This window comes from Aspergillus alliaceus (genome assembly GCF_009176365.1).
Source record: "Aspergillus alliaceus strain CBS 536.65 unplaced genomic scaffold BDW43scaffold_25, whole genome shotgun sequence".
NCBI lineage: Eukaryota > Fungi > Ascomycota > Eurotiomycetes > Eurotiales > Aspergillaceae > Aspergillus > Aspergillus alliaceus.
In genome coordinates this window covers 41377-66840 of record NW_022474708.1, presented here as the reverse complement: position 1 = coordinate 66840, position 25464 = coordinate 41377, and the positions used below count along the sequence as shown (strand labels likewise).

At 48.6% G+C, this 25464-nt stretch overlaps 9 protein-coding genes across 9 annotated transcripts; 5 read left to right on the top strand and 4 right to left on the bottom strand.

The window, feature by feature from the left end:
• Nucleotides 1–427: 427 nt before the first annotated feature.
• On the top strand, nt 428–1783 carry BDW43DRAFT_319912 (uncharacterized protein; the record flags this gene model as incomplete). The annotated part of the gene is made up of 4 exons (XM_032048991.1): nt 428–495; nt 555–670; nt 730–1326; nt 1401–1783. The coding sequence occupies 4 exons, from the start codon at nt 428–430 to the stop codon at nt 1781–1783; spliced, it is 1164 nt and encodes a 387-aa protein (XP_031899696.1).
• A 2619-nt stretch (nt 1784–4402) lies between these two features.
• Nucleotides 4403–6131, top strand: BDW43DRAFT_96776 (allantoinase alX). Its single transcript, XM_032050788.1, has 2 exons — nt 4403–5025; nt 5078–6131. Exons 1-2 carry the CDS (start codon nt 4528–4530, stop codon nt 6092–6094), a joined length of 1515 nt encoding a protein of 504 aa, XP_031899695.1. The 5' UTR covers nt 4403–4527; the 3' UTR covers nt 6095–6131.
• A 291-nt stretch (nt 6132–6422) lies between these two features.
• BDW43DRAFT_319910 (TMEM199/VMA12 family protein) lies at nt 6423–7619 on the bottom strand. Its single transcript, XM_032048990.1, has 2 exons — nt 7307–7619; nt 6423–7236 (listed from the first exon to the last, which is right to left on the bottom strand). Exons 1-2 carry the CDS (start codon nt 7550–7552, stop codon nt 6592–6594), a joined length of 891 nt encoding a protein of 296 aa, XP_031899694.1. The 5' UTR covers nt 7553–7619; the 3' UTR covers nt 6423–6591.
• Nucleotides 7620–7803: 184 nt separating this feature from the next.
• BDW43DRAFT_96761 (glycoside hydrolase family 2 protein) lies at nt 7804–10418 on the bottom strand. The gene is made up of 3 exons (XM_032050787.1): nt 8643–10418; nt 8168–8578; nt 7804–8046 (listed from the first exon to the last, which is right to left on the bottom strand). The coding sequence occupies exons 1-3, from the start codon at nt 10049–10051 to the stop codon at nt 7917–7919; spliced, it is 1950 nt and encodes a 649-aa protein (XP_031899693.1). The 5' UTR covers nt 10052–10418; the 3' UTR covers nt 7804–7916.
• Nucleotides 10419–10623: 205 nt separating this feature from the next.
• BDW43DRAFT_96739 (NuoB/complex I 20 kDa subunit family protein) lies at nt 10624–11515 on the top strand. Its single transcript, XM_032050785.1, has 2 exons — nt 10624–10942; nt 10994–11515. Exons 1-2 carry the CDS (start codon nt 10728–10730, stop codon nt 11442–11444), a joined length of 666 nt encoding a protein of 221 aa, XP_031899692.1. The 5' UTR covers nt 10624–10727; the 3' UTR covers nt 11445–11515.
• BDW43DRAFT_96759 (transcription factor domain-containing protein) lies at nt 11516–14009 on the bottom strand. The gene is made up of 8 exons (XM_032050786.1): nt 13823–14009; nt 13681–13757; nt 12894–13614; nt 12780–12846; nt 12541–12730; nt 12313–12487; nt 12116–12265; nt 11516–12064 (listed from the first exon to the last, which is right to left on the bottom strand). The coding sequence occupies exons 1-8, from the start codon at nt 13966–13968 to the stop codon at nt 11587–11589; spliced, it is 2004 nt and encodes a 667-aa protein (XP_031899691.1). The 5' UTR covers nt 13969–14009; the 3' UTR covers nt 11516–11586.
• A 2921-nt stretch (nt 14010–16930) lies between these two features.
• BDW43DRAFT_96708 (tubulin-binding prefolding complex subunit PAC10) lies at nt 16931–17925 on the top strand. Its single transcript, XM_032050784.1, has 3 exons — nt 16931–17010; nt 17144–17615; nt 17717–17925. The coding sequence occupies exons 1-3, from the start codon at nt 16991–16993 to the stop codon at nt 17837–17839; spliced, it is 615 nt and encodes a 204-aa protein (XP_031899690.1). The 5' UTR covers nt 16931–16990; the 3' UTR covers nt 17840–17925.
• Nucleotides 17926–18210: 285 nt separating this feature from the next.
• On the bottom strand, nt 18211–22874 carry atg26 (UDP-glucose:sterol glycosyltransferase). Its single transcript, XM_032050783.1, has 3 exons — nt 21377–22874; nt 18729–21326; nt 18211–18676 (listed from the first exon to the last, which is right to left on the bottom strand). The coding sequence occupies exons 1-3, from the start codon at nt 22673–22675 to the stop codon at nt 18404–18406; spliced, it is 4170 nt and encodes a 1389-aa protein (XP_031899689.1). The 5' UTR covers nt 22676–22874; the 3' UTR covers nt 18211–18403.
• A 1829-nt stretch (nt 22875–24703) lies between these two features.
• On the top strand, nt 24704–25373 carry BDW43DRAFT_277687 (uncharacterized protein). The gene has a single exon (XM_032042091.1). It carries the CDS (start codon nt 24803–24805, stop codon nt 25157–25159), a length of 357 nt encoding a protein of 118 aa, XP_031899688.1. The 5' UTR covers nt 24704–24802; the 3' UTR covers nt 25160–25373.
• Nucleotides 25374–25464: the final 91 nt, after the last annotated feature.

Genomic DNA, 25464 nt, shown 5'->3' with positions numbered 1-25464 from the left:
TGCTTACTCAAAGTATATAATTCAAATGGCAGTTTCTATACATTACTGTGAATGTTAGTATAATTACCTGTGATACCTCCTTTCATAATATCCCTTCAGCAACTCCTATATCAAGTATCTAAAATCTAATAAAGTATAAGAAGGATATCCTAACAATACAAAGAAACTACATCTCATAATGTGGAGTACAAAGTCTATGACCTAGACTTTATGGCTGATACCGGATATCCGCTTGCTTAAAGGTATTCAATATACATGTCTATTCACTGTGAACATGCGTTTGAGTCGTCACGCCAACTATACCGACTAATCAACTCTAGCTTTCTTACCTTCTATCAAACACGTTTCTTCTTACGCTTCCTCTTTCATTCAAAACACTGATCCTGTACTCCCTTCCTTAGGATAAGACGAGCAATCCATCCACATGATGTTCGTCTACCGCCGTGAAGACCTACCCTCCGAGCCTGAGTTCCCTGCAGACCTGCGAAAACTAGGGTACAAACTCGAGTACACCCATACAATAACAGTCACACACTAAAACAAATAGCATACAGGTACTTCATCAACGACAAGGACCAGATCAGAAAGATCTCGGATTCCAAGCAGGAGTTCCAGTACAAAATCAGCAAAAATGAACGCGTCAATGAGGTACAAAGGGAAGCGATGAACGGTATGCCCTAGAAACAAAGACTCGACAACCAGACATCTAACTCTGAATAAACACCCCAGAGTGTATCCGTAAGATCGTCACTTCTCGTCTGTGCGAGCTCAACTTTGCAACCCTGCATCTCCCTCTGGCAGCCAAGCTGACTGAGCCTCACGTCCCAATCATGGTGTCGTCCAATCTCTCCACCGCAACCCGTATCATCGTGGTCTTCGGAGAGCCAATCCAAGACCTAGGGATCTGGGCCTACCGAAGCGTCGGTAAGGATGGTGTCAACGCGGGCTCCGCCGTCTCATTTGCTAAAGCCGTCCTTCACCCCAAAAGCAAGCATGAGGGGACCAACGGCAACTCTGACAAAAAGGAAGGCAACACAGCCCTGATCCTGGCAAACACAGGCCAACTGCTCTGGCACTGCGGTGCTCGTCGTCCTATGACCCTGGCGTCCTGGATTGCTTACCCTCGTCCCTCGGCCGTGGACCCCCAGTTGATGATGACCCGTAGAAACATAATTCCCAACAACGGTAACTGGTTCGAGCATATAGCTTCCGTTTTCCAGGAGATTCTGGCCGATCGCGGGCGCCTCGTGCGGGAGGACGCTACGATTGATATCGTCGGGGTGGCTGATGGAGGCCAGGGAGTGATTCGCTACTTGGCTGATCATTGTAAGTGCCCGTGCACGTTGAACTTGATACCTCCCGTCGAAGTATGGCCGAATGTGCGTTCTAATTCACCACAGGGGAGGCCTGGCGCCCATACATCTCGGCTATTGCGTTGACCAACCCCTTGCACTCCATTGATGTCGAGCTAGCTGTTACGGATGAAACCTCGGCCTCCTTCCTTGCCTTCGTCTCCTCCCGCTGCCGCGCGTATGTCATCTCCGATGAGCCCCAGGGGTTTCTCGTTCCGGGAGCCCGTCGACATGGCTGCAACTGTTATTCGTCCGGTGAGAGGCAGCATATTGAATGCATTATGCCGCGCGCTTGGGAGCATATACTCGAGTGGTTAAATCTGGCACATGCGAACCAGACCATGTATGAGGCCCAGCTGGAGATGAAGGAAGTGACTGGAAGTGACTCGGACTATTCGGAAGCGTTATACTCTGATGGAAGCCAGGAGTGAGATCTTTGTTCCCTTTTTTTCAGGCGCTTGGTCGTCCTCGTCTGCGGTTCGGGGATTCTATGGGAATTGATTGAGGTGATGGATATTAAGGCATATTGGTGAACGCTGAATTTCAGGGATTATTGCCAAGTACCAGATAGTACCTATAGTAAGGCTGAAAGGGATATCAAGTAAGATATTGAATTTGAAACAAATACGGCCTGGTAATATTGGGTTTCCTTCGTATCCGCGACATTGTACCGCGGAGCAAGTCCAGTGAGTCATATATAAACCAACCCAACCCAACCCCATCTTACAAACCAAATTATATTTGAACCACACCAACCAATATAAAAAATCTCCAAAGAAAACCATAAACCCCCCTCAAATAACTAAACCATACAACCCTACCAAAAATGTCCCAAGGTGAAACAAAACTCCCCACCCTCCTCCAATCAATGGATCCAATCCTCGACCCAGAAACCTACGTCTTCATCACAACCACCTTCCCCCCTCCACACCCTTCCCCTCCAAAACCTTCAACCCCAAATGCTCTTCCAAGAAGCTGAAGGCATAACACTCATCACCACCAGAGCCACCACCGAAGCCCACAACTACCATGACTACACCTTCCCCTGCCGAAAGATCTCGCTCAAGGTGCACTCCAGCCTGGAGGCCGTGGGCCTAATCGCGACGATCTCGACCAAGCTGGCCGCGCGCGGGGTTAGTACGAATGTTGTTAGTGGGTATTTTCACGATCATGTTTTTGTGCCGGATGGGAGGGAGGGGGATGCAATGGGGGTTTTGGGGGAGTTGATGACGGGAGACGAGAGGTCTTGATTTTCCATGTTAGAGACTGGTGGCGTGGATATACTTCAGTTATAGTACTAGGAAGTTAGTAAGGTAGGGCTTGTTTGCACGTCAGAGAAACTGTAACTCGAAAGGGAAATAAATGTCACGGTCGCTCTCGTGACCGGGTTGTATATTTCCTCTCCCCCCTTGTCCGTGATGGTTTCGGTCATCATCGTTGACAGCATTGAAATACAACTCTTATCGCCTCCGATCAAGTCTCTGCCACGTCAAGATGCAAATATGAGATATGAGATGACGCCAGGAGACAGCTTATAGAGAAGTCTAAAATAAAATGGGTATTACAAGTGCAGTGGGATCCATTACCTGTCGATAGATGTCACGAACAACGTCTATTCACGATAGACTTGTTTTTCTTCAGCTCAATTGAGAAGTGGTCGTCGATGAGGCTGAATCGGGGACTGATGTCAGATCGATCTTAGTTTCATCCTTTTCCTTCAAGTCTGAAAAGTGACAGGGACTGCTAAGAGGATATCCCTGTCTAGGAGTATACGATGCAGACGTCGATTCGTCCGAAAAGTGGATACGGAAAGTCAATTGGCAGGTCTTATCGAACAATAACCTTCAAGATGGATCATCGCAGCATCATACACCATCGCTGGTTTGGATGTATGGTTCTCCTGTTGAGGAGTACTAATGTTGGCTGTCCGGGTGGCGCATTCTACCATAGGTACGTCCTAGGTTGGGCCCTGAAGGAAACTGGTTCGGAAGTATTACGTGTGACGAAGGGAAAAATAATGAATGCTTCTCCCCCCTCCCCTGCTTTGCTTACTCGATCGACTTATAGCGACAGGGAAGGAGCGACAAAAGAGGAGTGGGAGTGAAATGTCGGTGCAAAGGCCCAACGGAGCCCTCCGATCAATACAGGGGAATGTTTAGCCGAGTGGTTCAAAAATATTCACAGGCATGCAGAGTGCAGAGTGCCTGCATAATGGCATTCGCACGGCGTACATATGACTCCGAGGGCATGATCCAACTACAGGAAAGCATCGAGTAAAGGAAATTCCAGAAGAGGAAATGTGACAAGTTTTGATCGAGTAACGACAGGGGACAACTAAAAGAATTGCAGGGAGCGAGCCGATGGCGGATGCCGGAGGCGCCCGATGCAGAACCATGGTTGAGGGGGATCAGACAGACCGGTGAAAATCCAGACCAGACAGGATTTTACGAGGTGGTCCGATACCCGAATGGGTAATAGTGAGGGTATCGAGGGTCACATGAACCCAAGTGACTTCCCTATGTTCAAGAAACAGCCTGCGATGAGGGAAAACAAGTCGCCTGACGAGATTGTACTGTTGGGGTGCGAATAGTCATACACCGACAGTCAGGAAAGTCTTATCAGTATTTCAATCGAGTAAAACGAATCTCTGATACTGTTCCGGTGGCGCCGGTGGATCCCTTTTACTGTGATGTGGATCCCCCTTCTTATACTTTTTCTTTTTTCTTTTTTTTCCCTTCCCGATTACTCGATCAGTACTGTTATCGAGAGGGGAGAAAACGTGGCCAAAGTTCGGAACTGAAAAAAAAAAAAGACACTAACTGTTCCCACCGACAATGGCCAATCCTGAGACATTGGAAAATGGTTATAAAACCCTTATCGGTACCCCGGATTGCCATATCGTGTCCCCCCTCTCCTATCTTCATTCAGTTTCACAGCCCTTATCAGTCAGTTTCAAAACAACAAAAGAAGAAAGATCCCTTGCCTCTCAGTCTGGTTCAAACTCTCCCTTATCTGCTTGGTGACCTTATCTTTGTGTCCACTCACCTTCTTGATCCTCTTTGATCCTCCCCTCGATTTCTTCCTCCCACACTCGTTTCTCTTCCGCTTCCTCCTCTCTGCCTGTCTTTTCTCCTATATCTCTCGTCCCCTCTGTTATCGATAGCCCATCGAGACCATGGAGACGCAACAAATACCCTCCATTGCCGTGGTGACGTCGTCTCGAGCCGTTATCTCGGGTCGTCTAACGTCAGCCACGATCGTGGTCTCTCGCAGCTCCGGCAAGATCACTGCCGTCTTTGACTCCGTCATTCCTGCCTCTGATTTCCCCGACGGAACCCCTTATACCGACTATTCCCCTCATGTGCTGCTCCCCGGTTTGGTGGATGCCCATGTCCACCTGAATGAGCCTGGACGCACAGAATGGGAGGGATTTTACACCGGCACCCAGGCTGCGGCCTTCGGTGGTGTCACCACCGTCATTGATATGCCTCTGAACGCCATCCCGCCCACCACCACCGTGGCAGGATTCAAGGAGAAGCTGAACGCTGCCCAAGGCAAGTGCTGGGTGGACGTCGGCTTCTATGGCGGCATCGTTCCCGGCAACGCCGGCGAACTCAAGGCGCTCGTCGACCAAGGTGTCCGGGGCTTTAAAGGTTTCCTCATTGACAGTGGGGTACGTATACTAGAGCCCTTCCCGTGACTTGTTTCTTCGCTTACCGTCCTAGGTTGACGAATTCCCCGCCGTCTCTTCTGAAGACATTCGTAAGGCCATGGCAGAACTCGCCGATGAGCCCACCACCCTGATGTTCCATGCGGAAATGGTACCCCCCATCACATCCTCCGAGGCGGATATGCCCCAGACCCCTGAAGGCCCCGTGGAAGCCTACTCCACCTTCCTGGCATCTCGTCCCTCCTCTTACGAGACTTCTGCCGTAGAAGAGATCCTGTCCTTGGCCCACCTGGCCCCCAACCTTCCTTTGCATATTGTCCACCTTTCGGCCATGGAGGCCATTCCCCTCCTGCGGAAGGCCCGCGCAGAGGGAATCCGTATCACTGCAGAGACTTGCTACCACTACCTATCTCTGGCCGCTGAGGAAATCCGGGACGGTGATACCCGTCATAAATGCTGCCCCCCGATTCGCTCACAGCTGAACCAGGACGCCCTCTGGGCCGAATTAGAACGCCACGCTGAGGATGGCGTCATCAACACCATCGTCTCGGACCACTCTCCCTGCACCCCGAACCTGAAGCTTCTTCCCTCCCACGTACCGGGCAGCTGCACCTCCAAGGGCGACGCCACCAGCGAACAGGACCAAGGCAGCTTCATGTCGGCCTGGGGTGGTATCTCTTCTGTCGGTCTGGGTCTCCCCATCTTGTGGACGGAGCTCAGCCGCCGGAAGGGCCTCACCTCTGCCCCCGAGGACACAAACACCAAGCGAGCCCTCCAGGATATCGTGCGCCTGTGCTGTGCCAACACTGCGGCACAGGTTGGGCTCGAGCGCCAGAAGGGCGACCTCGTCCCCGGTTTCGACGCCGACATCTGTGTCTTCGACGACTCCGCCGAGTGGGTTGTGGAGCCAAGCACTATGCTCTTCCGGAACAAGTGTTCACCATACCAGGGTCGCACCCTGCGCGGTATGGTCCGGGAGACGTGGTTGCGTGGAGAGAAAGTGTTCAGCCGCGACGGTGGATTCAGCAGCAAGACTCCGTCCGGCACGTTGCTGTTAGAGAAACGGGTTTGAATCTTTTCATTTTGTTCCTCCCGCGCTTCGATCGGGCTGTTGACAAACGCACAGCCCTACCTATTTGCAAAGTTCACACGACAAACAAAAACCACGCAAGACATACTTGATGACCATAGATATCCACGCTACTGATCACTAATGACCTGACAGCAGCACAGCATATATCAGCGCCATAGACTGAGCGATGATGTAGCATTTCTGTTGAGCATATGCTTTTTTTTTGTTTTTTGTCATCTTCAGCTTTATTATAGAGGCAAATAAAGAATACCAATATTAATGTCTTTGTTAGATCCTTCCGACGTGAAACGTAGGTGCAAAGAGTGAAGTAGAATCATTGTTGTAGAAGGTGTTATGCCATTCTCAGTTTTTGAGTCGATAAAAACGTATTATACAAATCAGCCCTTTCAGACCGAGAAGGGGTATCAAAAACAAATGACGATGCGTCCTGTTCAAGAGTCAACTGGGATCCGGTTAACTTACAATCAATCTATCAATCAATCGCCCTCCTTCTCCTTCTCTTCCTCCCATCGCTCCCTCACTCTCCTCCGCAATCCCCCATTAGGCCCTCTCCCCCAAATCTCCTCCTTCTCCCCATCAGTCCGCGTCACATTATTCCCCACCTCCTTCACCTCCTCTTTTTGCGCACCCAAAACCTCCCCAACAACAACCTTCCTCTCTTTGACCCCCCTCTCCTTCCTCCTCGCCCTATCCATCTTCCCAAGATAAATCGCATAAATCGCCACCTCAGCAACCCCAACCCCCGCCGCAGCCCCAAACGCAACAAGTACCTTCACGGCCTCCGACACCCCGTCACCACCCCCACCGGTATTCCGTCCATTCCAAACCGACGAAACCCTCTCCGTAAGCACCTCCGGTGTCGCAAAACTCGCCAATGCCCAATAAACACTAAACCCAGTAATCACCACCGAGAGAAAGATATTCAGCACAAGCCCCGGCGTAAGGGTATCCGCTTCCGGATCATGCGCTGACGGGTCATGGAGCGACGAGACGGTCGGGGTGTTCGAGGCGAAGATGGGTGAGGGGCTGTTTTTTGTGGCCGGGGGTGCGGTCATTTGGTTGTAGGTGTCTGTCTCGTAGGCGGCTAGGAGGCGGGCTTTTAGGGCGAGATATTCTGGGCTCTTTTGTTTTGGTTTGGTTTTGTTAGTTTGGGGATGGGATGGGTGGGAGTTTGGGGAGGACGTTACGTACGGGTTCGGGTTTCTTGGGCGGTGGGGGGATGTAGAGTTTTGTGCCGGTTAGGAGGTAGTTGAGGGTGCGGTTGGGCGTGGGTTTTTCATCGTTGTTGCGGAAGTAGCGGGATAGGCGGATTAGTTGGTCGTGGGTTATGGGGGTGTTGACGGATGGGTTGTTTGGGAGGTTGAGGTCTCTGCGGTGGTTGGGTGGGATTGCCTCTAGGGCGGAGAGGATGCGGGTTGTTGTTATTAGTTGAACCATTTTTGTTTTGGGGGAGTTGGGTGTTAGGTCATTTTTGAAAGAATGGATGATGGGGGATGAGGATTTGGTAGATGTGTTGAGAGATGATTCTATGAAAGTTCGAGAGTATGGAATTAATGAACTCCGCAGGTGACGGGACTGTCTATACTGTGTTGGGTCTAGTGTGTCATTTTAAGTTGGGTGATACTTTTGTTGTCTTGGCAAGAATGTAACTCCCATTTTGATTTGAACTATGTTGGGAACTCGTCTGGTGGCATTCGACATGTATGTACGGAGTACATATTATCTAATATACGACTCAAGACAGCACCATCTCCGTGTCCAATTCAAAGCTAATTGGTACCCACCGCTCATTATTCGGGATTCACTTCGGCGCCACATGCTCATAATAGTATCTGTGAGCAGAATCCATGATCTCCTTCACTCTGGCGGCCGGGACCTTCTCTTTACGATCATACGAGTATAAACCGTTGACCTCCTGCTCGATGTCACATCTGCCTCAATAATTAGCCGTTAGGCTCCTCACACTGCGTAGTCCTCTGCTACCCAGAAGGAGCACCACATATTCAACCATGTGGTATGGGGAAGCAACAATGGAAACAGATGGGGACATACAGTTGAGTATAAACCAAGCCACATGAATAGCCTCCCTTGACGACAGCCATCACCAGCTTTTCAAGGCGGCTAAGGAGGTCCTCAGGATCGCTTGCCGTGGTATACCCCCAGTCCCTCTCGCCAGCGGCGGTGCCCTTCGTAGGAATAATATTTACTCCACCGAACTCGGAGCAAATCACTGGGGCACCAGGCGTATGATGCGTACCGGAGTCCAAAGGCTGGGAGGTAGCGGAATGAATAGGGCCCACAAACATATCGCGATTCGACTTTTGTCCCAGAATACCTCTGGTGAAGTCCGAACAGGTGGCAGCGAGCGCAGGGTGGTCCGAGTAGTCGTGGTAGGTTGTCAAGTCTGTCAAAACATGTTCCCAGCCGCAATTGTCATTGATGGGTCGCGTGGGGTCCAGTGTCCTGCATATCTGATAAGCTTATTGCATGGAAGAAATGGAGTTATGGAGGGAGTGAAAGAACGCACTTAGTCAAGTAATACACCGCACGGATATGGTTCCGCTGCTCGATGTTATCTTTCAGGGAAGGGTATCCCCAGCTCTCGTTGAAAGGAGTCCAAGCCACTATAGATGGGTGGTTGATATCCCTCCTCACAGCTTCTACCCACTCACTGTTGAACCGAGAGATATAGTCATCACTAAATTCGTAGGCATTCGCCATCTCACCCCACACTAGAAATCCTAGTCTATCCGCCCAGTAAAAAAAGACGGGATCTTCCACCTTTTGGTGCTTGCGGCATCCATTGATGCCCATTTTTTGCGCCATCTCGATATCAGCCTTCAGTGCCTCCTGCGAGGGAGGCGTTAAGCCTGTCTCCGGCCAATAACCCTGATCCAACACCAAAGTTTGGAATCGAGGCTTCCCATTGAGACGGAAAGTCCCGTCGCCATTCTTCCAGGAAACGTTGCGCATGCCTGTTGTGGTCTCGACTGTGTCTACTAGATTACCCGAGGCATCATACAGACGCAGAGTTAGATCATACAAAATAGGATGCTCGGGTGCCCAAAGAGCCACCCCGTTATGCCAGCACCCGTCAACGTTGAAAGGAGCTCTTTCCCTCAGCGAAGCAGTATCCGGCACATGCATGTCCATATCGAGACTCACGTAGTCCTTGTCCTGTGGCAGATCTTGCCTCCTACGGTTCACGGGCACGCCCGCTAGAATCGCTTCAATCTCGACCTGAGCTTTCGCCATTGCCAGGCGACCCCGCACCACGACCCGCGCATGAAGCTGTCCTTTATCAATATCATCCGAGCGAAGAACCGTACCATCGCTGCTACCCCCCAGTCGCATCTTCGGCACACTCTCCAACCAAACAGACAACCAGATCCCACTAGTCGGCGTGTAAAAGATACTATCAGGAACAGGCCCCCAATACTGTTTCCCGCGCGGCTGGCTAAGATCCGACGGCGAGTCCCTAACCCGGATAGTCAGACGCCGAGTAGATGCTGCACTTTCCCCAACCTCAAAGGCATCAGTCACGTCAATCTCAAACGGAGCATGGCCACCTCGGTGCCCTCCAACCAGCTGACCATCAACCCACAAGGTACAGTCATAGTCGACAGCGCCGAAGCGAAGCACCAGTCGATTGCCCTTGGCTAGTTCGTCCGCCGTGCGGATATCCTTCACCGTACGCTCGTACCATAGCACCTCGTGAGCCTCATGGATACCGATTCCCGACGCGGGAGTCTGGAACGCATATGGCACTTGAATCTGGCGTTTGGTGTGGCTGGTTGTGGTGGCGGGGAGGCCCTTCTGGTGCCAGCATTGTGATAGGCCGTTGTCTGCGTCGTCGAAGATGAAGTCCCACGGACCGTCGAGCGATATCCAGCTTAGTTCTGGGCGTTGGAAGTCTGGACGAGGGTATGCGGCCATTTTATTGATGTTTTGGCATTCAGTTTGCTTTGTGGATGTGATGTCGTGAGAGTAAGGGTGAAGTTGTCCCCGCGATCGACAGTTGTCTCCCCGCACGCATGACGTGGGATAGATATATTATTGGCTTATGTCTTTCTTCGTCCTGTATATTGAATCATTAATGCAAGACGACTCCATTAAGTAAGAACGGGACACCGATGACTTCGACATATTTATGATAAGGGTGTAGAGTGCATATCAAAATTGTGTTAGGGGTTTACTGTCCCTGTCTCGTAGCCGTGGAGTGAGAAATATAGTATTAAGAGTCAAAATAACCCTAGCCATAGCTTAGGAACTAGCAAAGGTTAGTGATGCGAAGTGAACAAATATTATTGAATTATGAGCTCCCGAAGTATGCAGTTGTGCAATTAAACCCTCGTATTAAAACCTTATACGAGACGACATATCGCCGATATGGGTCGTAGTATGTATATCGCCGACTTTGCCGCGATAGCAGGCATATCGGCGATATATACATGAATTTTATAAATTTGTAGGGAATCTTTTTCTAGTAGGATACATAGCTCTCTCTTTTCTTCTTTTCTTTATTTCCTTTCTTCAATAACTCACACCTTCACCGACCCTTCATCAACACCAGGGTGCTTAGGGCTTCAACGGAGCCGCAACGACCGCAAGGATGAAACCCCTACATATACTACGTCGCCACGCATGGAAAAATCTCTCAGCCTATACCACTTCAGCCCGTGATACGTCAAACCTTCTAGCATTCAGAACAGGACAAACCCGCCAATCATCAACCTGGAACCCACACACCGTAACCAAGCTCCCCACTCAGGAGCAGGGCATCGCCCACACAAGAGATGAAAAGACCGGGAAACTCCAACATATCCTGTACTTACACCCTCCCACCCCTAACTCAACAGCACCATCTGACCGTAACAGAACAACAACCGATCAACTCATCAACTGGGCTCGACAAGGTTCTCTCTGGCCTCTTACCTTTGCCCTCGCATGCTGCGGCATCGAAATGATGCATGTATCCATGCCCCGGTACGACCAAGACCGCCTGGGAATAATCTTCCGAGCCTCGCCCCGCCAAGCCGACGTCATGATTGTTGCGGGGACAGTGACGAACAAGATGGCGCCTGCGTTGAGACAGTTGTACGATCAGATGCCGGATCCGAAGTGGGTGATCAGTATGGGGAGCTGTGCCAACGGCGGTGGGTACTACTATTATAGTTACAGCGTGGTAAGGGGGGTTGATCGGGTTGTTCCTGTGGATATTTACGTGCCGGGGTGTCCGCCAACGTCAGAGGCTCTGATGCATGCGATTTTTCAGTTGCAGAAGAAGATGAAGAGGACGAAGGTGACGAGGATGTGGTATCGGAGGTGAGTGTGTTTGTATATTATCTGTGTAGTATGTACAGTAAAGCCATGGGTTTTGTTTAGACAGTTTTTAGTGGGGGTCGAATAAAACTTGTCATCGAGGCGCTCGAGTAGCGTTAATATGGTTTTATGAAAGACACGAATCGAAGCTATATATGGCTTCCAATGTCGGTTGATGCCCCGTCAAATAGGTCGCTGTTAAGAAAGCTGGAGTACATAAACGATCCCGCCGTTCCAGGTAGGCCAAAATCGATAAACGCTGGATCGCCGGATAGCTGGTCATTGGCACTATGATTAGCTCCAGAACCTGGTGGAAAGTCTTCTTCAAATCGATTGTTGTCAAGGACAGTATCCGTAAGTAGTGGCAGGCTATGTATGCGCTGATCGTGACGGGCAAATTGGGCAGAGGTTTCTTGACTTTCTTCTCCCGGAATCTCACAATCCATGCTATGCAATAGGCGGACGAAAAGACGATAGTACCACAAGAGTGGGGGGGAGTGGTCTTGCAGCCTCTTTATGATAAACATACAGAGACGGGCTCTATGCTTTGAAACATCAACCACATGCGATGGACATCCACGCATGTTTGCAATTTGAACCGAGAGCGCGGCGAAAGCAGCCGGTGGACTTAACCTGTCAGCTTCCTTAAGCATAGTAACTATTTTTTGGGAAGCATACCTACGCCCCAAAGCAAAGGGTAGGAGCTGTGATGTTACAATATCCTCCAATATTCGCACGATCTGCACTGCTGCATCAAACACAACTGTTCCGATCTTCAGCCTGTCAGGATCATTGAAACCATTCCGGTCTAATAGGATGCGCATGGTGCTAAGGGTTTGTTAGAGACAGCGCGTGTACAGTTTGTTATTCCTTACGAGTAGGTTAGGTTAATCAGAGAAGCCCAAAAACCATTTTCCTCAGAAATTGATGCTTCTTGTTGTTGTAATTCCTTGGGAAGGGAAGCTTTCCAATTTGTAAGAGGATCCAGGGTGTTAAGACTCTCTGATTTATTGACATCTGCCCCAGATATGCTCAGCCAACAGTTGCTGGCTTCTGCAATGTTAGCATACCTTCGGCCGACAAACATAACTAGGAAGGCATACTTCGCGAGCACAATTCAGCTATGTAAATATTGAACAGTTGACTTTCGCGTGTAGGCTTCCCAAATAAATCAACGTTAATCAGGCCATCGTCCGTTTCGAAATCAGCCTCACCCAGCATCTCTACGCTGCAGTATGCATCGTTGATGTGCGGAGTCCGTCCAAGCATAAGTGCTACCGAGATGTCATGGGCCTCCAAGTCTAAGTCAGCAGATGGAAGAATTCCACAGAGAGTTGCGTACATAGATCGTCCACCAAATACGCCTCAGAAGTCTTCTATTCATTTCACTTAAACCCACATAAGTCTTCCTGGACAAGCGTCAGTCGGCCCCAAGCATGTGCCATCCTAAACCAACCGTTGATGCAGCCCCAGAGACTGTGCCAAAGCACTTGCAACACCAGTCCAATGCCACATGTCCTTCTGTTCCATCGGACTTCCCCACCAGAAAGACAACAGGTAGACCGCTTGAAGAGTCCCTATGGCGTCGGATTCATAGTTTGTATCGTATAGCGCTTTCGCTCTTTGATAACATGTAAATGTAGCCAGGTACCTATTTTCAAACCCAGCCCGCTTATAAATCGCCTCGTTACAAACACTGAGGGCCAAAAAATATACAGCCTGTAGAACCAGCGGCGAGACTCTCCCAGCTTCGTACTTGAGCTGAAAGGTTGCTCGATCAAAGATGGGACATTGAGGGTACCACACCCTGAAAAAGACTCTAATCAGGTCGTCACTGACATTCTTCTCGAAAGGTTTCAGCGCACCAATATCTCTCAAATTTAGACGCTCCTTTTGAGAATGCTCTTCTATTTGGGCTTTTGTTGATTGGCCTAGTTGGTTGAAGTATAAGTGCTCAATGGTGTCCTCCCATGTGCGACCATTACGAGCAGTTCCCAAAGGGTCTCCCATCTGATGCAGCATATAGTCGAGGTTGAAAGAATCACCATAGTATACTACTTTACTGTCCGAGCGCGTCGAAGAATATTGACAATCTTGCCTCTGTGATGGAACGCTGGGCTGAGGGATGAAAGAGCCACACGCTTGTGTATCGGGAGTAGTATTCGTGTCACCAATGGCTGGGCTATTAGAATCAGTGACGGCCATGCCTGTGGATGTTTCTCCCGATACTGCACTAGAGCTACTTTCATTTTGCTGCTTGCGCGAAGACCGACGAAGTGCTGACTGAGTACCCAGAGGATTATTATAATTTCGTTTGTACCTAGACCGTTTAAGCTCATTGACGCTTTTTCCGTTATATAGGAGAGGTACGAAAGGCAAACGTACTTTCCACGTCTTGAGACAATGGGCTGGCAGTCTTGCCCGGCTAGTCGGCAAAATGTGCATGGTGTATCCTCAGTCCGATCACATTTGACCCGGCGCAAGTTGCAGGATTTACAGGCGATTTTGCATTTAGCTTTAATAGTGGTCATCTCGGATTGGCTGGTGACATGCGTGTATGGTTAGTGCTATAGTAAGTAGCGTTGTAGACGTTGAGCCAGCACTGATCAGGTCAGATTTATTGGGTCGGGACACGTCGGAGCAGGTTTATATCCGCCCGAGCATTTCCGATAAAAGGGATATAGTCAGAAAGATGCGAACCTAAAGTTCCTCAACTTAACCCTGACAGTGGTCTAGGACAGCCACTGTTTTTGTTTAGTATAGGAGCTTTTCCGTTAGAATAACCATTATGTGCTTTTTAATAAAACGTAACCCCTCCCTTTGTACCTCTATTCACTTCTTTTTTAATTTAACCAAGATCCTCAGTCTCGCTTTAATTAGCAAGATCTGAAGATTAAGAGCCTTCAAGTAGATGAGTCCAATCTGCAGCAACTGTAAGTTCTCAATACTCATGTTGATCCCCTCACCCTAGACACAGAAGGTCGCCACTCAAATCGTCATCCCTCGCTCCCTACTCAGGCCACTCGATTATAGAGCCCAATGATAGTGCTCTTGGGGGAGTCCGCAATGGTCTATATGATGAAATGGTATATTCTGTCATCCATTGGGTGGAAAGGTCTCTCAGTCTCTCAATTTTTCACCTTCTAACAGCCTTGTGACGTTTCATATGTCGCTGAAGATTATCAGATCGCATCCCCTTTTTACTCTTGCGCCCAAGTTGCACCTGTGAAGTAGAGTACCAATGATGCGGACAGTGAAGGAAATTACGGCTTCCTTCCCTGTGCTTAGTATCACAATGTCGATCCAGGTCTGGCTTGGAGGGTCAATAAATAGCTTGTAAATTCCCACTACGACCATTGATTTTCACTTGGGCTGAAAGGTTTTGTCAAAAACTCTAGGGCGTCGGACACACTGGAACGACTGCGATTGGGAGTCCGTTCGTGGGTTATCGGGTGACGTACCCTGCCTTTGGAGACAAGAGGTTCAACAGTAATGCGGGCTCAATTTGTTGTTTCTGGGGCGAACGTTGTTCAAAAGGAATTGTGGTAAATCGAAGTTGCCTTGTGCCAGCTCTCCTCCCCAATGTTGAGCTTGTCTAGAACCCTGGGGCTGGGGGTCCTGATTCGAGCGACGGAGTGAATCATCTAACTCGGACAGTGCCTTTGGACCCGTCCGGTCAGTAGAATCGAGCCAACGAGGATCGGCAGTTCCGTAAGGTGCTTTGTGATAATGATGTAGTAGTACCTGTGGTAGTTAACCTACACTATCTGATCTGGATCTCGGTATAGGAGTTACAACTCCGGGTATAAGGGTTCAACTCTTTGTTTTCTTTTGTCGGATGATTACTCCAACAAGTAGGTAGTAGGACCTGGAATGTAGGATGTAGCTCAAAGTACGTCGAACGAGGAAACGGTTCCACATAGATGTGTAAGGTGGGAGAGAAAAGACACTGCAGAACGATTCAAATAGAAACGAATCCAAAAAGAGTGGGCGAGTGGCAGTACCACTGCCCTGGAGAAGGAAAGGAAAAAAAGGGAAACTTGGATGTCGAAGGGAAGCTATCTATATTTATTAGGGTTGGTGGATGCCTCAGGTTGGCTTCATTATGGGAGGCCTCAAAATGATTGGGTCTGCATGTGTCTGAGAAGCTTCAAGCATACACGTCCTAGAGCTCAGATTGCTGTTTTCAGAGACTAATTTCTCAAATAGTACACTATGCCTTATTTATTGCTCTCCCAGATTAATTGCTCTCCTTATAGCTTCCCCATTCTCCTCGTCGTTTCTTCAGGTACGTCATCTATATTTCTCAAAACCCTATGCAATGGCTTCGACCCCGACCTCCCTCTTCTGCTGCTCCCAAATTACTCCTTACCGGCCGCAAGTCTAGAAAACAAGAGAAAATTTCAAGGCTTTCTGCACTGGGTTCGCTCGGTTGTGATGAGTAAAGCCTCCTCTAACGAATACGACTCTTCTCCCGTTCCCGGCTATGTAGTGCAGCGGGTAAAGCAGGTAAACTACGGGCCGTTGGAGAGCAGGAGATACTTCATTGTGCGTCGAGACTTCTCAGACATAAGATTCACCGAGGCAAGCGAGCGGTAGCTCATTGATAATAACTTTGAGAAGCTGAATTCGTTGGTATATGTGGTGTTTTCTACGAGACGCTATTGCTGATAAGCCATGGCAGTTACAGAAAGTTGAAGTGTGTACTGTGCACAACAGGTTCTTCGAGTTTAGCTTGTATCGAAAAGATCCTGTTAATATGCATCACTGGAGAGCCAATGTGGCAAGACCGTTAAATGAGATCGATTTGTAGCTCGAGGACTATAGCTGCTTGGAATTGTTAGGTAGGCCGTTTGCTTGATGTGCATATGAAAGATGAGCAATGGGGTAACAGCGAGATCTCTGTTAGCTGTTTGGTTATCTTGTGGCTGTCTGAGGTTCTTTGATAGGAGCACGTATTCTTCTGTGTCTTTTCAAGCACTAGGATAGGATAGGTAGATGGCTTGTTGCCAAAGTATGCAGATTGGAATCCTGATATGAGCATGCTTGAAGATTTGCCTAATAATATGGCAACAATGCAAATGTCAAAGCATCCAGTTCTCGAATCTAGCTTTAGATCTAAAGAAACCAGAAAAGTCGATTAGTATTCATGGCATAATCTATGGAATAGAGTGACAGTAAATGTGTAGTAGTCGTGAACATGTATATTTCACAATGTCTGAATAATTATAGTAAGAGTACTGCAAGCCACTGGCAACACCCAGGTAACCCCAATCGCCAAAGCAACAAAACCCCCAAGCCCACAATTCTCCAAGAGTAGAATAAACATAAAATCGATAAAAGCAAATTTGGCTCTACAGCCACCAGAAAGCTGAATACAGTTCGGCACCGGCACCATACCCAAATAGGTAAGATGCTCCCCCACATGGGCCTCTCAGCGTTCACGGCCTCATCTCTGATAACGTTCCTATCACTCTCACTCCTCAATACCTTTTTCCCTCTTTCCTTCCAATTTCTTTCCTGTCAGACTTCAACCCAGTCTGACACGCCACAATGGCAACCCAAAAATCCCCGTAAGTTAACCCCACCCTCAAAACTCGCAATGGAAACCAAGAAAAAGAACTCTCAAAAACACCCATACCCCTCTCCTCCCCTCACCACCAACCACAACAAGCTCACAAACTAACAATAAACCCCTAAACACAGAACAATAACACCCGAAACAAACCCTCGCGGGATCCCCTCTGCACCCTTCATCGACAATGTCTCCGACTACGTCTCCACACGCGCCGACGTGGAGCCCACGCTCCGCTCCTTCCAAGAAATGATCTCCAAGTACCAATTCATGGAAGTCAACACACAGCGCCGCGCCGCGGGCCTTCGCGAAAAAATCCCGGATATCAAGAAGACGCTGGAAATGGTCAGGTTTCTTAAATTGCGCAAAGATAGCAATGGGGCGCCTTTGGAGACGAATTTCGAGTTGAATGATACACTCTATGCGCGCGCGACGGTTAACCCTGCAGATACTGAGGAGGTGTATCTCTGGCTTGGGGCAAATGTGATGTTGGCTTATCCGATTGGGGAGGCGGAGACGATGTTGGCGGATAAGTTGGCGACGGCGGAGACTAGTCTGGCTAATTGTGATGAGGATTTGGAGTTTTTGAGGGAGCAGATTACGGTATTTATCTCCCCTTCCTTCTTTTTGGGCCCCTCGGCAGGGTTGAGATACTGTTTGGGGATGTTGCGGACTATTTGTGATTCGGTGCTGACTTGTTATAGACGATGGAGGTTGCTACGGCTCGTGTCTATAACTGGGATGTGGTGCAGCGTCGGAAAGACAAGGCGGAGGGTAAGGGGGACGATGATGATGACACCACAGGAAAGAGAACCCCTGGTGGTTAAAGTCAGTTTTCATGGTTGTGTCGATTATGGTTTAAAAAATATCTTCATTTATTCGATTTGCATATATCCTAGTCAGGGCGGGAAAGCAACAAAAAGTGATATCTTGGTCAAAATAGAAATGTGTAATGCTCGCTCTCTATCAGACCTGTGCCTTCAATTATCAACTCAGATAGAATAATTCACAAATTATGCTCCCCTGCGCTGGGCCATTATACCAGTCTATCACAGAATAAACAACGAGGAATTGATATAAGTAGACGCCGTCATAATCAGGGGAACGGCCAACAGTATTAGTAAGAGTGGTCCCTGCGTATATCACTACCGGGGTAGTCATCAGTCGTCACGGTGCAAAGCGGCAAAAGGGGAGAATAGCTGAGGGGAGACCCTCGTAAACCATCTAAACCCATGCAATCTCTTCGAAAGGGAACGGGAAAGAAGAAGAGGAAGTAAATATAAGAAAGGGGTAAAGGTCGAGCAGAGCAGCTAAGCAACATCTGTATCTCCGGTAAATAAGCAGATCGTAAGTCATAACCTAATAAGTATTGTTGCACGTTGGTCGTTACCCTATGGCGCGTTAGTAATTGGCGCGGGTAGCATATCAACATCGGACACAGCTCGATCCCGCAGCCGTCTCGAAACATCAATTTCTGTGTCGTCACCGACAAATGTCCATTCTTCACTGTCAGCCATATCGTCTTCTTCTTGCTCAGCCATAGGTTTGGCGGAGGGCGTTGGCGAGAATGGGGTTGACGAAACAATTGAGCGCTGTCGAGCCAGTGTTTTAGCGTATTCGAGGTCACGATATATAGCCTGGATAGCAGTATCCACACCGTTTTCCTGGTCTAATGTTAGCTAAGCCGTTTTTCGATAGGGTAACAATAATACCTACACTTCGAATTTGTGCACCTAACTCTCGAGCTTTGACAATCATTCGCTCACTATGAGTGGCCTCCCACAGAGCCCGCGAAAATACGCTTACATTCAACTTCTTCATACAGATACCCACGCCTAGATCTTCCACGCGGGTGCCGAAGAAGAACTGGTCACCGAAAAAAGGCTTAACGATAGTAGGAAGACCTGCCCGAAGGCTCGCCCCAGTCGTTCCAGCACCGCCATGATGCGCCGCCGCGTCAATCTGTGAGAAAAGCCAGTCATGAGGCGCGGATTGAATTTGGAAAATCTCCGGTGGCAAAGGAATCTCAGATTTCGCACTGGCAGGATCTCCAAGTCGATCTGACCATCCTTTCGACAGGATACAGCGGACGTCGGCCTTTTGAACAGACTCAACGACTGTCCGTGTTAGAGCCGAAGGGTCCGACACGACAATAGACCCAAACCCGATATAGACAATCTTTTTGCTGTCACTGCGGGCTCTATGGATGAAGTCAAGCAACTCTGTCGGAGGAGTCCAATTGCTCCCTTCACTGAGGAACCAATAGCCGGTTATACGAATCCAGTCAGGATAATCCAGTGGAGGTGCCACCACGGAGGGAGAATAGTTATAAAGGAAGGGAACCTTATTTGGCTGCATCTTATCAAGTGTAGTCGCCTTCAGCCCGAGCTGTTTCTTCCTCCAACGATTCACCTGCCCCGCAATAGCTTTCCAGAAGACAGTGTCGAACATAACGTATGTGAGATAGTTGTACGCACCACCCATCTTATTCTCGGGGACAGCGAAGGCATGTGGATATGCTCTTGTTCTGGTCCATGGCATCGTGAAGGCACGGAAATAAGGGATTCTGAGCGCCTCAGCAATGTGAATTCCAGCCATTGCACTAGGAGACTCAATAAGAAGATCACTGTCCTGACAACTGGCCCACGCTGATGAGAGAAGGTCATCAATCCACCCTCGAAACTTTGTAGACGCCTCCTTCAAGAATGAATACGTGAACATTCCGTTCTCAACACATATTCTCATGAGTTCTGCAGGGTCACCATCGACTGGGGCAAAGTCAATACCATGCTGCCTCACCCATGGTTCAAACTCTGCATGGGTTGCAATTTTAGGTCTATGGCCTTCTGCTAACAACCCTTTGCATAGGGCAATATATGGCTGTACATCGCCCCGCGAACCGATGGTGAGGCACGTAATTCGCAATGACTCCGAGGGCTTGAAATTGATAATCGAAGCACGAGGATCATCGAAAATGGGATGGAGCTCGGATGATTCCCGCAGAGATTGGTGCGAGTCGTGTTCGCCAGTAGCATCTAACCTGGCTTCCTGCAGCATGCGATGTTCGGCTTGTGCTGTTTCGATCTCACCTTTCTCCTGCTCTGCTAGCAGCCCCGACTCTACGAGGAACCTCATCGACTCGAGGCTCTGATGAAGTGTGACCGCACAATCATCCCGGCCATCCGCTGTATTGAATTCAAAAAACAACTCTTCGTGGCCCCGAATGATGACAACAAGCCCCTGGTATCCAAATCGGAAGCCCTTTTCTTTCTCCACATTTTCAATGTCTCTGAGCGGAAGTATCAACTTGGTGCGAGTTCCCGGAATGAGACTACGAAAACAAAGCTTTCTTTGGCTTATATATATTTTTCCGTAAAGCGGGAGGACACGGTGGAGATATGCGTAATAGGTCGCTTGAAGCCTTTCAGTTGAGGGCAGAGCGAAATGAGCACGAAAACGGTCTCCGTGCTTAACACCATCTTCCTTGTCTTCAGGGTCAACATCCTGATCATCCGGTAGTATGCCTTCAGTTTCTCCATAATGTCTGCGGCCACCAGCCCACATCCCAGAGACTTTCTCAATGTAACCCATGGATTCACTTGCTAAAAGGGTACTCATCTGCCTCGACCGGTTTCTCAGGTACTCTGCGAATCCTGCCGCACGCTGAAGAGGATATGCACCGGCTTTCACCAGCTCATTCAAGGTTGGCGCAGACGAAGTCACCTTAGAGGGGTGTTGTGTGTCCTGGTCAGACTCACTGCCGGCATGTTGAACTTCCTGCCTGTTTCGTTTGACAAGTGCCGCTGGATCAGCAGCGATGGCATGTGTCGATCGTGCTGTTTCGTCTGAAAACCGACGACCTGTTCTGTCTACACTAGAACGTTGCCAAGTATTAATTGTGGGTGACTGGAAGACATCGCTTCGATTTAAGATCTGACTGGCAGACTCTGTTGTATCGGTCATCGACTGCAGGACTGCCGAAGCATCTGTTGCTTGCTCAAAGGAGTTAACAAAGGAATCTGACAGATCCCGCTGTCTTGTTCGAGGCGACATTCCCACTCCATCGGAATGAGAGGTAACGTGGCCGGTGCTTGCGCTCCGTCGCCGTTGCGCTTTCATAACCCCATTTCCTCGAGATTGACTCAAATCACTGTTTAACGACCATCGATTCCGGGACCTACGAGAGCGACTCGAGGGAGATACTTGCTCAGGCGGTGGCGCTAATATTTGAGAAGATTTCACGCTGCTCTCGCTGATCAACCCCTTCACAAAATTATATGCGTCGCGACCGGATTCAAAGAAAGAGAAATAATACTAAAAGCAGAATTTAGCGATGACATGATATACGGTCACGAGAGACATACCTCATCAATGGCGTAGGACTCGTCACTCTCAACCACTCGTATCTTGAATGTCTCGGCAAGATCAGCAATTGGGCTTTCCTCGATATCTATGATGTTCGTAATCGGGAAGGAGATCTTGACGCTATCACCATCATTATGAGCTCGGAAGATAACCTTTTGCAACGCTTTAACCCATTCTTTCGCACTGGTTGAACTGTCTGCTCTAAAGTAATATGTTCGCTGATCCGTGGTGACTTGAAAATCTCGGGCTTCCTTGTCCTTATCCTTTTGCTCTGTCAAAGAAGCAGATATTCCGTAACGAAGATCGACATGGCCACTAGGAAAATAGAGGCTAGAGGGATCCGTATAGTATGATAGTACATCTCCTTTGAGCGAAAACCAGTACCGATTGTACTTCGGATTCTTCCGACCACGCTTATAGAGATGTCCCGACCTGATGGTCACAGTAGACTTTCTCGGTAAATATGCGTAAAAACATATGTGTCCCTCCGTGACATACATATACCCCTGAAGTAGGATGTTTTGTAGTAGGGAGCAGGCATACTCAACGAGTACCTTTTCTGGTTTCTCAAACCCGAACATTTCTCTCAGCCTAAAAGACAGTGGTGATGCTGATTGTTGAGAGACGTCGTCTGTCTCCTTATTGGAGGACGATGAAGGTTGTTCTACGGGTTGCGTTTTGTCTAAGAGAGCCTGTGCTTCGACCATACGACTCAGTATGGGAGCTGCACGAGGAGTCGCACTGCGCGGCCGCCTGGGAGAGGGAATTGGGGACATTTCATCGCTCGTCGGAGGCTCGGTGCTAATACTTGACTCAGTCCCCTTGCTCCTAACATTCGGCTTCAAAGATCGAAATAGCTTGTTATCAGATATCGTCCTCCGGTGGCGACGTCCTCTTCCTTCGGGGACACTTTGGGGTTTGTGAGTAGATGAAAGCGGATCATTCTCACTCCCTTTCGGTGATGGCGACAGAGCTTTTCCCGGCTGCTTTTGGGTTTGTCCTTCAGCCTCACCCTCACTATCACTCGATTCATCGAATCGCGCATGGAAATCCGATTTGGATCCGACGGCGGCAATCATCGAGAATATGGACTGGTGCATATAGGGTAGCTGACCATCCCGAGTACCACTTGCACGAGGTGGCGCGGTAAAGTCAACCTGGGAATCATGATCGTCTTTTAGTCGCTCAGGTAAGGCAGTGGAAAATATGCGGCTAGATGATATGGATTGTCTGCTTGCACTGAGTCTACGGTCCACTCGCCGCTTTGCGTCTTCCAGGAGAGGTTTCATGTTCGGCATCTGGGTCTAAGACGGGAGATAAAGAGCGTAAACGACGGCAAAGAAGTGAGTAGACAAGACTCAAGCAGGCGGTACGAGTATGCAGTAAGTGAAGGTCACAAGAGTATATAAGGTCAAGGGAATGAGTTGTCCGCGCAAGTGACAAAAGGCGGAAGAAACTATAAAGACGAGTGACCATAGATGTTAGCTATGTCACCGGGAACTCGTCAAACCTTCCAGACGGGCAAACAAACAGAAAAAAAGGGGCTAAAGGAAATGATGCAGGGGGGGGGACGAAACGGACGATGAAATACCCAGAAGTCCGCAAGCCGATAAGCGCCCGTTCGAATAGTATCAACGGCCCGTCTCAAACTGGGAAAGGAGTTATCAAAATAGGACCCGAGTGAAGTTGTGAGTCATCACGAAGAGAGAGACATGGTGATCGAACTCGAGGCCCGTGATTTAAGAATGAGAGAAATAGAAGCGGTCGACGAGCGTACGAGACGCAGGGTAACTTCTAGGCACGAAGCGAAGTAGCAGTTCGGAGTCTGGCGTCACTCGTCCATATCAGCTGTTCGCCTCAATCCCCTGCAGCCAATTAGGCCCGGAGCATGTGATTGCTGTTGATCAATAAACCAATCGCAGACAGTCCCTGAGGGGCTTATGTCAGCCTCCAGGATCCGACCTGTTGGTAAATGTAAATTGGAGGTCTGGGAATGCGGTCAAGAAGAACAGCTATATGATAACCCTGGAACCGTTTTCTTTGATCTAAGGGGTCACCCCTATTATTAGTATCTGTTACTACTAATTAATATATTACGGTAATACTGAAAGAGCTATGGTACATCGTTGACCAGTTTCCTAGCCCACAAGGCCCCATATTTGAGATTTAGTGGCTATGCTTAATTGGAGAAGCTAGACTCTGGTTGATCGACACCCTTGGTGGGCCTGGAACTAAATCAATCAATCAATCCTCACCCCATATATAGACTCAAAAATGACCGCAGTCAACTCTATTTTCTTGCTTAACCATAGCATAAAAACACTCATAAAATAACTTTTTAAACACATTGGACCGATCAATTATACCTAACAAAACTAGATAGGTTCAATAGAATTGTTGTAAGGGGAGAATAATGGCCATTTCTTGGTCAGCGCTGGCGGAATTGAAAGGGGGGCTACTTTACTAATTTAACAGACACAAGATACACACGTTTCCTACTACGGTATTCTACATGATGGCCCTCTTGTCAATATGCTATCCTGCAGAGCGCTAGGAGGTTTTACCCAACTTGGGCTCATCCTCTACCACCACGGTTGGTAACCCTGACTTACCCGTCTAGAGGGCCACTTCCTCTGCACGCAAAGTGCTACGTCGGTCACGTGGCTCCTACATACCAACCCTTCCAGATTAGTTATAGATGACTGACGCTGCGAATTTTGGTCTCTGCCCTGAAGGGTATCCTTCGTCATATGAAGTATACGGGCTATTGAGGCGTGATGGCAGAGTTATGGGCTACATGGTACGTTTAATAAAGTGATATTCTAGTACTAGCGATTTCTTTCTGCTCTACAGAAAATATGAGTATTAATCCTTTATTCGGGACACTTTACCTTCCTAGTAATTAGCAGGACTTCCAAAATGGCCTATGTTGAAGACCATTAGAACCAACTGATATTCACCTACCAGCATTATTTCACTATCCTACCCCACTTCGCCGATTTCTCTCTCTTTACTGTGCAACCTGTGTCTTGCCTAATCACACGCGGCATATGCCTACTAGGACAATGATTTGGTACATATACTATGTCTGCAGATCTTTATTTACTAATTCTACAACCTTTCTACTCTCTCTCTCTCTCTAATAGCTAATGCTAGCTACCTCACTAGTAAACCTGGCGAGATCCTCCGTTTCCCCTCGCAGACACAAAGCTCGGAAGAAAAGCAAGCCAGACCAGGATCTTGAAGGGGGTAGCGGTCGCAGCGTCACTGTGAGTAAACTAATTCAGACGACATTATGATCAAACGTCAGGCCGCAATCTTCCAGTGGAAGGATGTCTGCTTCGATATCAAGGGCGGAAAGGAAAATCGCAGGATTCTTGACCACATTTGATGGATGAGTCAAACCGGGGTCCTTGACAGCGCTCATGGGTGTCTCTGGCGCTAGAAATACTACGCTCGTCGAAGTCCTGGTTACGCGTACCACTATGGGAGTGACTAGCGGAAAATTGCTCGTCTACGGCAAGCCGCGTGATGACTCCTTCCAACATAAATCCGGCTATGCTCAGCAACCAGATCTTCATTTAAGTGCTGTTACAGTACGCGAGGCGCTTGAATGCTCTGCTCTTCTACACCAGCCTGCTTACGTTCCTCGTCAAGAAAGGATCGACTATATAACCCAAGTGATTAAGCTTCTTGAAATGACCGAGTATGCTGACGCTGTTATTGGTGTCCTCGGATATCTGGAGGAACTCTGGGCCCATGTGGATGTTTATTGTTTTTGACAGTCATGCAGTATGTGTGTTGTACTGGTGGGATCGTGTTCCGACGATTAAGAAGCCGGTCACTAAGATTGAGTGGGCATTGTTTGTTCTCTTGCTGTCTTACTTCTAGGGTATACGTATTTAATAGGTCCTGTTTGCTGTGATGTCTTCTTCAGATATGAGTATTTTGACTTACTGCCCAATATTATCATAAAACAGCTCCCATAGGTCCAAAGGGAAGACAAAGAATTTTACTGTTTTGGACGGCGCTATGAGCCTCTCGTTCAAGTTACTATAGAATTAGAACTTAATTAGTGGGGAGTTAA